Source organism: Piliocolobus tephrosceles, unplaced genomic scaffold (genome assembly GCF_002776525.5).
Source record: "Piliocolobus tephrosceles isolate RC106 unplaced genomic scaffold, ASM277652v3 unscaffolded_21764, whole genome shotgun sequence".
Taxonomy (NCBI): domain Eukaryota; kingdom Metazoa; phylum Chordata; class Mammalia; order Primates; family Cercopithecidae; genus Piliocolobus; species Piliocolobus tephrosceles.
Genome location: NW_022304048.1, coordinates 1 through 9,720, shown reverse-complemented (window position 1 = coordinate 9,720; position 9,720 = coordinate 1). Strand labels below are relative to the sequence as shown.

Sequence of the window (9,720 nt, the reverse complement as noted above, 5' to 3'; positions counted from 1 at the left end):
TTCCTTCCCACAATTTCATTAAACAAAAAAACTCTAAGACATCTAAGATCTTGTAGATGAATATTTGTCACTTCAAAAATCCTTACTTTTTTCTTGTCATTAGAAGACAACGTAGGTCAACAAACATTTTTAATGTTCTTTTTGTGTGTGTGTGTGATTTATTCTTTCTACTGCTATTTAATAAGCACCAATGGCACCCACCAGGTTTTAGGTCCACAAGGCCAGTCTACTAACAGTACTCAAAAGATGCAGGTCTTTCTGTATATAAGGTTATATAAACAAAAGAGAAATCTTATTGTAGAATGTGAACGTAATGTGTGTGTAATCACCATCCACTGGAATTCAATCAGATTTTCCAAACAAGATGTTAGAAAGTGTCTAGGACAAAACTGATCTCAAAATGGTTTGGTGGAGGCAATTTATCTTCTGACCGGTTGCTGGCGAGGAACCCTCAAAAAGCTGTTGTTTTGTGGCTTACGGAATTCAATGCAGTTCTGACAAGGAGCTTCAGGTTTAAAGGTCTGACTCTACCATTCACTTAACCCCGAATTTAATCCACTGCATGTTCTGTGCAATTTTCCTCACCTAATAAAGGAACTTCCTTTTGCTCGTACTCCATAGATACCACATTTCCTTCTCATGAGCTTTCTAACAGCTTCTTTGAAGTCTTTGTTCCTCAAGCTGTAGATAACTGGGTTCAGCAGTGGTGTGACCACAGTGTAGAAGACAGAAATGATCTTGTTGACTTCAGGCAACAAGTGGGGACTGGGGTGCACATACATGGAGATCATGGTCCCGTAGTAGATAGTGACAACAGCCAGGTGGGAGCCACATGTGGAAAATGTCTTTCTCCGGCCAGAGGTGGAAGGGATTCTCAATATGGAGGACACGATGAAAACATAGGACCCCAGTGTCAGAAAAAAACAAATGCATAGCACGGCAATTGACAGGATGAAGATGGTCACCTCGGTGATATAAACACTGGAACAGGAGAGCTGCATGAGTGGGGGGAGGTCACAGAAGAAGTGGTTAATCTCATTGGGCCCACAGAAGTCCAACCTGGAAATCATCAGGGAAGGCAGAAAGGCTGTGCCGATCCCTGTCCACCAGGAGACCGCCACCAACCTGGTGCAGAGCTCACGATGCATGAGCAAAGGGTAGCGGAGCGGGCTGCAGATGGCCAGGCAACGGTCATAGGCCATCACGGCCAGGAGAAAGCACTCGGTAGCACCGAGGAACACAAAGAAGTAGAGCTGTGCCATGCAGGCGGAGAAGGAGATGGCTTGGCCCCAGGACAGCAGGTTGGCTAGGAGAAGGGGCACAGTGGTGGATGTGTACCAGACTTCCAGGAAGGAGAGATGCTGGAGGAACATGTACATAGGGGAGTGCAGTCGCTGGTCCTGGCTCACCACAGTAATGATGACGACATTCCCTGTAATGGTCAGGCAGTAGATGACAAGGAAAATGACAAAGAGCAGGGTCTGCCATTCAAGAAGGTTCTGGAATCCTAACAGCTGAAAGTTAGTCACAGTGGAGGTATTTTGGGGCTCCATTGCCTGTGGGGAATGAAAAACATTTTGGAAAAGCACAGGATGCAAGGCGCAAATGTATCACTAACGATGTTTGGCACTTCAGAGATAAATTTTTAAATAGTTTAGAGCCGTATACACAGCTTTTTAGAAGGATAAATGCATAATTCCGCATCTAAGAACACATTTTGAAATCTTAAGCTGAATGTGAATGTTAGATCTTGTAAGGAGACTCAGCAAGTTTCATTTATCTGGGTTCTCTGAAATCTTGAAGTCTCCTATCCAAAGACAGGCAAAAGAGGACTCTGATTAGTAGATCTTCAGTGTTCTCACCATACAAAAAAGAAAAATTGAGGTGATGAATATGTTACTTGGATTGACTGTGATGATTATTTCACAATGAATACCTCTATCAGAACAAGGTTGTACACTTTAAATATATAGTATACAATAATATTTATCGACTACACCTCAATAAAGCTGGACAAAAACTCAAAAAACTGACAATAACAACAAAACTTTAAAAAAAAATTCCTGCACGGCTGGGCTCAGTGGCTCACGCCTGTAATTCCAGCACTTTGGAAGGCCGAGGCGGGAGTATCACGAGGTCAAGAGTTCGAGACCAGCCTAACCAACATAGTGAAACCCTGTCTCTACTAAAAATACAAAAATTAGGTGGGCGTAGTGGCACGTGCCTGTAATCCCAGCTACTTGGGAGGCTGGGGCAGGAGAATCATTTGAACCCGGGAGGTGGAGGTTGCAGTGAGCCGAGATCATGCCACTGCATTCCAGCCTAGGCGACAGGGCGAGACTCCATCTCACAAAAAAAAAAAAAAAAAAAAAAATCTTGCACATATGGAAGCAAATGCCTTTCCCTTCTCATATGTGGGCTTTGTCTGAAAAAGAAGCCAGACACAGCACGTCTCCTACGCCATCTTGGGAAAATGTATATATTCTACCCTCAAACAAAATTTATTGGTCCCTGCTGTGTTTATGTGTGTGTGTGTGTGAAGGCCTGTGCTGCACTAATCTGTCTCACTCCACTGGTGTCCTTTCTTGCCTTACCCGACACCATACTCATGCCCAACCACTATCATTGCATCCTCATGTACACCTTTTCTTTCATTTAATTCCCTATCTATAGTTCTGGATAAAGTAAACATCCACCTGCCATACAGGAGCTTCTGTGAAGTTGAGGGAGTGAGACATAGCACAGAATAGAACCTCTGTAAAATGTACAACCAACAAACTCGGTGTGCCCTTACTGCTGGAGAGCAATCATTCTATATTTCCCTTATACACCAACAATAAAATTCTAAACCCCACAACTGACCAAGCAGACTCCTCCTTTCAGCCAAGGGGATTTCAGAGAAACCTAAAAAATCTGGTTCAGGCCATGATGGGAAGAGGGGGTTGGACAAACCTCATCACACTCTCCTTTCTCCAGAATTCAGGCACAACTGAGCAGTAATAACATCAAAAAAGAGATTTTAAGGCTGATGCCACAGACTCTGTAGCAATAACGTACCAGATTCGAACCTGACTCTAGTAGAGCATCATGACAGACAGCCGACCCTGAAAGAAATGGAAATATTTTACCACAACATATATGTATTTGTCATATTTAGAATGGCCCTGCAAAGCTGTCTCTTGTGAGGGAAATCTACATTCTGCGGAGAACCCCTTTCCCTCTCCAGGCCTTTGTCTGATCCTCAAGAGATGAGCTGAAAGTCTAGCAGCTTTTAAAAGTCTCAATAGAACATTTTTGCCATCTGCTGCTTCTCAGGCTGGCAACATATGAGACTTCATCTACATTGTGAGAACCTTGGTTTCCCCAACCCCCTTATCTTAATCCAGATTCTCCGTCTGTGGATTCCAGGTCTTTAAACAATAACTTAATTCTTTCAACCAGTTGCCAATCAGAAAGTCTTTGCATCCACGTATGACCTGTTACCTTCTCCCATTCTTGGAGTTGTCCTGCCTTTCCAGACCAAACCAATGCATAGCTCACATGTGCTGATTGATGTCTTATGTCACCCTAAAATGGGTAAAGTCAAGCTGTAACACAACCACCTTAAGCACATATTCTCAGGACCTCCTGGGACTGTCACAGATCATGGTCCTTAAATTTGGCTCACAATAAACCTCTTGAAATATTTGTTACAGACTTTGGCTTTTTATCAATACCCGTATCTATTCACTCTTCCAATCTCTTAAGTGACTATTTCACTTATGTTGCTCTCTTTTCAAAGGTCTGGCACATCCTTGTTGCTCTGTACCCTCAGTAAGATACTTATTTCACTGGAAAATCCTGAAATCCTTCAATGGAAATATCCACAAGCTCAGGTCACTAAATTCTGCCACCGACTCCCTTTTGTTCCTGTGCATCTACGCCTCACACTTCCTCTGAGTAAACTTCCTGTGTCCAAGTCAATGGCAAATCCCTCCACGTAGGCATCAGGCACCATAACCTCCTACACACTGGAAAGGCATTGCAGGTGAAGGAGGCAACACGATTCCTCTCCAAAAGACTCAGGAGTGTTGAGCTGAAGAAGATGCACACACAGGGGACCTGCCCCTCCCTCTGCTTTCCTGAAGGCAGGACCAAGATGTACAAAGACAAAGGACTTCCAGCCTCCCCTCTGCCTCTCCCCACCTGGAGACAGTCTCCTTTATCATTCTTGCTTATCCGTTCAGACGGCAGCACCAGGGATCTCGGAACAGACTACTCTTCCTGTAAATGTTCCTTCCCAAATGTCTTGCGTTTTGGAAGCCTGAAGATGTCGTTTTCTTTGTTTTTTCACTGTAGAGAATGTATAGCTCCTTGCTAAGACACTATTTCAGCAAGGCCTCGAAGCCACTGCTCCCAAAGCGTTGCAGCAATTTAGGTGAGCCGTTTTCCTGAGAGAGCCGCTTTCTTTCTTGTGATGGGCGTGGCATGCAGAAATAATCACGCTTGTTTTTCTCTTGGTGATCTGTGTTTTGCTCATGAAAATCTGTCCCAGCAGTGAATTTATCAAAGTCGAGAAGAGAAATTCTTTTTTTCTCTCCTTCACGGGTATTCTCAGCTTCATGCCCGAATCACCCATGGTGCTGTTTCTGCCAAAGCATTTCCTCGACATGCCAATGGGCTGGATTGCTCTCCCCCACTTTAAAAAGACGAAACAGAGAAGAATAGGTCTAGAGGCTTTGCTGTTCTCCGAATACCACCTGCACTTCTCTGCTCCCTTTTCCTGATGCTTTCCCTTCTGGAGGGCACTGCCCCTCCCCGCTGCTCCTCGTCCTCCGCCTCCTTGCTCACTGGAATGCACTATGATCTGGATGTTTCTCTTGCCACTGCCCCAGAAAGGTTAGGGTTCGCATTCCCAATCCTCTTCATCTGTGGCATCATCGCACTGTTGATCCCTCCCTCTTCCTGGATCCACTGGTCACTTAATATCCACAACTACATACTCTCTTAGATCAGCGACAGCCCTGGTTTTTCACACTTGTACAGGGCTTCATGTCTCTCAGTCTACCTTCATTTCTTTCACAGTTTCAGGCAGTCTCTTGACTTGAATACTGTCACTTTGCTCTCAGCCCTCAAATTTATGTCTCGAGCTTGAACACAAGCCTCCTGTAAACAACTGCCGTATGTGAAATGCTCACTCATGTCTTGTCAGCATTTGCAATGTAACGAGACCTAACAGCTGACCAGCACTTCTGACTACCCCAGCCTCCCCCAGTGCAGCCTTCACGTCTCCATCCTCCCACTTGCTCAGACCAGAAACTCTGAATTTGACTCTTGTTCCTTTCAAACCCAGTGTCCAATTTTTCAGCAAAATTGACTAGCTCCACCTGAAAATGTATCCAGAACTGATCTGATCACCCTTCACGACCACCATCACTTGCTCCCTGGAAAAGGCACCACCATCATCTAGACTGTTGCAATCGTTTCCTTAAAGCACCTCCACGTCCAGCCTGCCCCACTCAAGAAAGCTGTCAAAGAGAACATTTTAAAACACAGGAGAGTTTTCACAGGGAACAGAGATGTACTGTGAATTGTTCCTGAACAGGAAGAAAACATTGTGGCCGGACAATCCACACATTCACCTCTGCAGTTTCCACTTCGTCAGAATCACGTTCTGTTGACTTGCTGTTTCTGTTCTTCATGTCTGTTGCAGTTCACTATTTCTGCTGTGTTCTACTTTCTCCTCTCATCCTTGGCCAAAGTCACTGGGAATATTATTTTCATGTAGCCAGGAAATAATTGTATCAAGAGAAAATGACATCTTAACATTATTGCACATGCTACAAAGAGTATAATACTGAATGTGTCATATATATTGAACTATATAGTACTTGATTTCTTCACTAAAGCTTAAGAAACAAAAACAACAAACAAACAAACAAACAAAAACAAAACCTTGACAGGTTACCCAGCCCTGCTTGTTCTCTCCACCCACAGCCTCACCAAACTCTTACTCTACTTTCTTCTTGGTCCGTTCCGCACCCAGCACTTCCGCCTCCTTAGTATTCTTCAAGTTACCTGAAACTTGCCTCGTTTTCTCCTTAGCATGTTTAGTTCCCTGCAATGTTGTCCTTCAACAGCTTTGTATGGCTCATTTCTCATGTCCTTCCAGTCTGCTCAGATAACACCTTCCTCTTTAGGCCTGATCTAAATACTCTTCTGCCATTCTCAGAATGTACAACAGAGTCAAGATAAAAGTGTTAAGTATATGTTGGTTTGAAGGCAAAATATTGCAGCAGTTCCAGCTTGAAAACACTGAATGAAAACTAAGAGATGTGAGAAAATTGTTATTTGATCCACATAGATTGATTTATTCATATAGATTGATTTATTCATATAGATTGATTTATTCACATGGATTATTTATTCAGCCAGGCACAGTGGCTCACGCCTGTAACTCCAGCACTTTGGGAGGCCAAGGCAGGTGGATCACTTGAGGTCAGGAGTTCAAGACCAGGCTGGTCAAAATGGCAAAAGCCCATCTCTACTACAAATACCAAATTTAGTCGGGCGTGGTAGGGGGCACCTGTAGTCCCAGCTACTCAGGAGGCTGAGGCAGGAGAATCACTTGAACAAGGGAGGCGGAGGTTGTAATGGGCCGAGATCGCACCACTGCACTCCAGCCTGGGTGATAGAGCAAGACTCCATTTCAAACAATAATAATAAATACTCTTGGTAAAACAACAGTGCTATCTTGGAAAATGGTTCCTTTTTGCCTTGGCTTTCACTTAGTATTTTATGAGAATATGACCATGGTATTCAATTTTAAATGAACGTCCGCAGAAAAATAAGGTAAACATGGAGAGCAATGAGGGTCTCCTTAGGGAGACCACAGTGAAAACAAAACAGCCCTTCATTACAATAGACTAAGTTTACAGGACACTGGGCTCAGTTCCTAGTTTTCTAAAGTACCTCCCACAATTCATATCCAAATGCACAAGGAAACTGAGCTGTTGTGTAATCACTGCTTCATGGTTAAATACTTTCAGTAATGAAGAGCTCACCACCTTTTGAAATACTGAATTTTTTTTTTCTTTTTTTAAGAGATAAAGCCTTGTTTGGTTGCCCCAGCTGGAAAGCAGTGGCACAATCATAGCTCACTGTAATCTCAAACTTCTAGGCTCAAGTGTCCTCCCGCTAGAGTGGTTAGGACCACAGGTGTGTGCCACCATGCCTGGTTAATTATATATATATATATATATTTTTTTTTTTTTTGGTAGAGGTAGAGGTCATGCTATATTGCCCAGGCTGGCCCTCAACTCCTGGCTCAAGTGATCTTCCTGCCTTGGCCTTCCAAAGTGCTGGGATTACAGGTGCTCTGGGCCTGATTATTTAAATACTGGCTATTTCCAAGTGCTAGAATTACTTTAATTACATTGAGCTGGAAAAAAAAATCTGCCTCCCAAAAGACTGGGTTGGCTTTAGCACTAGGGCAACAAGGGTAACCTCAGATTTAACTTTGTAGCTTTCTTTGAAATAAAAATAATCATGAATGTTGTTGTTGTTGGGGGTAGTGGCTCATGCCTGTAATCTCAGCCCTTTGGGAGGCCGAAGAGGGTGAATCACCTGAGATCAGGAGTTTGAGACCATCCTGGCCAACATGGTGAAACCCCATCTCTACTAAAAATACAAAAATTAGCCAGGCATGCTGGTAGATGCCTGTAATCCCAGCAATTTGGGAGGCTGAGGCAGGAGAATCACTTGAACCCAGGAGGCAGAGGTTGCAGTGAGCCGAGATCATGCCATTGCACTTCAGCCTGAGCAACAGAGCAAGACTCTGTCTCAAAAAAAAAAAAAAAAAAAAAAAAGAAAAGAATGTTGTTCTTACTTGCAATCTTGCCCAGAGTAAACCAAATGGCCTTTTGACTTCTCGAGAACTCTTGATTACTTGTCTGTTATTACAGTTTTATAATTTAGGCAAGATCATTTACTGTTTCCATAAAGATAGAGAATCCACAAAGGCTAAAATTGCCTTGATAATGTCAAATAATTTATTGAAGTCGATGTATTTTTAGAATCCAACATACACAAACCAAAACAAGAACATTTATGTTATTTGACGGTAAAATACACACCATGTTGGTTTTCATCTTCTTCTCTGCATGAACTCGCCCTACCTGTTTTCCCAGCATCCAGAGCGCCGAACGGCCCCTGCTCTAGGCAGTGTCTCCGTGCCCTCCTGTGACCCAACTTCATACTGTGCTTTCATTGTGAGATCTGAACTTGGCCATCTTCTGCCGGCGTCTGACACTGGGTAAAGCCAGCTTCTCCTTTCAATAACCTTGGGTTTCTTGGGGACCTGGCCCTTCTGAGAATCTTGTTCCCCAGATATTATTCTATAATTTGACAATCAAGTCAGAAAACAATCAAATCACCCTTTTGAGATTTGACTCTGCCCACTGAGGCTTGGATACTGATAAAATACTGGAGACACATGCAATTCTTACATTCCTTTTGAAACGGATTTTTTTTTTAACTTAAGATAGGCCCCAAAAATGTTGAACTAAAATCTGAATCAAACAAATGGAGATTTCTCTAAAATCCAGCAAGCAGACAGTGAGTGAGTGAGCCGTTCTGACTGAAAGCATAACCAGTGCTTTTTGCTGAATGGCATTTCCTCTTCATACCCTAATTACAGATGTGGCTACGTGGAAAAAAATATGACTGTAAATTAATTAATTCATTCAATTAAAGCAATCTGTAGCAAAGCTCATTCTAAGTTTAAATCTGTCAATTTAACAAAGAAAATGCAATATATAAATGGATCTGAGAGGCTATTAGCTTGAGTTTTAGAAAATAAGTTTAAAAAGAAAATATTTTCTTTCGAGATGAAGTCTCGCTCTGTCACCTAGGCTGGAATACAGTGGCACGATCTCGGCTCACTGCAACCTCTGCCTCCTGGGTTCAAGCAATTCTCCTGCCTCAGCCTCCCAAGTAGCTGGGATTACAGGCATGAGCCACCATGCCCAGCTAATTTTTTTGTATTTTTGGTAGAGACGGGGTTTCTCCATATTGGCCAGGCTGGTCTTGAACTCCTGACCTTGTGATCCTCCCGCCTCGGCCTCTCAAAGTGCTGGGATTACAGGCATGAGCCACCACACCCGGCCTAAAAAAGAAAAGATTTTCAACCCATTCCTAATATAGCAGGATTTCTTTTTTAATTTCATTGTATAGAAGTCTAATTAAGAAGAGCAAATTTATTAATATTTCTAGTTAAATTTATATACTTTAGTCTAAGAGAAAATATTAAAGCATTGAATAAATGAATGTATAAAAACAAAAAACACATATTTTGTTTGGTTCTTTATGATTAATTTATTCAACAAATACCTACTATGTGCGTGGAGTTCATTATGATACAACAGTGAATCATACCATGTTATAGTCTGATGGGGCAGGCTGACAGGATTTATGATTTATTGATGTTTGATTTAACCAATATGCATGTTTTCAAGATAAAATGATTCATATTTATAGTTTTTAGAAAAGTTGGAGGAGCAAAGACAGTGCAGAAAAAAACACATCTTTCTAAATAGTCATAGAACTGTCTTTCAGAGTTAGGTATCTAACGTTTTGCCTTCCAAACTCTTTGTGTCCCACATATGGGGTAGAACAACTGGGTTACTACTTATACAGCCTGTATTTTGGTTTTCTTTGCAGCAAATTTTATATAGCCTGAAT

The 9,720-nt window shown here is 42.4% G+C and overlaps 1 protein-coding gene across 1 annotated transcript; it reads right to left on the bottom strand.

Moving 5' to 3' along the window:
• Positions 1-316: 316 nt before the first annotated feature.
• On the bottom strand, positions 317-3,188 carry LOC111545266 (olfactory receptor 11L1). The gene is made up of 2 exons (XM_023216245.2): positions 3,058-3,188; positions 317-1,556 (listed from the first exon to the last, which is right to left on the bottom strand). The coding sequence occupies exon 2, from the start codon at positions 1,551-1,553 to the stop codon at positions 582-584; it is 972 nt and encodes a 323-aa protein (XP_023072013.2). The 5' UTR covers positions 1,554-1,556; positions 3,058-3,188; the 3' UTR covers positions 317-581.
• Between the last annotated feature and the right edge of the window lie 6,532 nt (positions 3,189-9,720).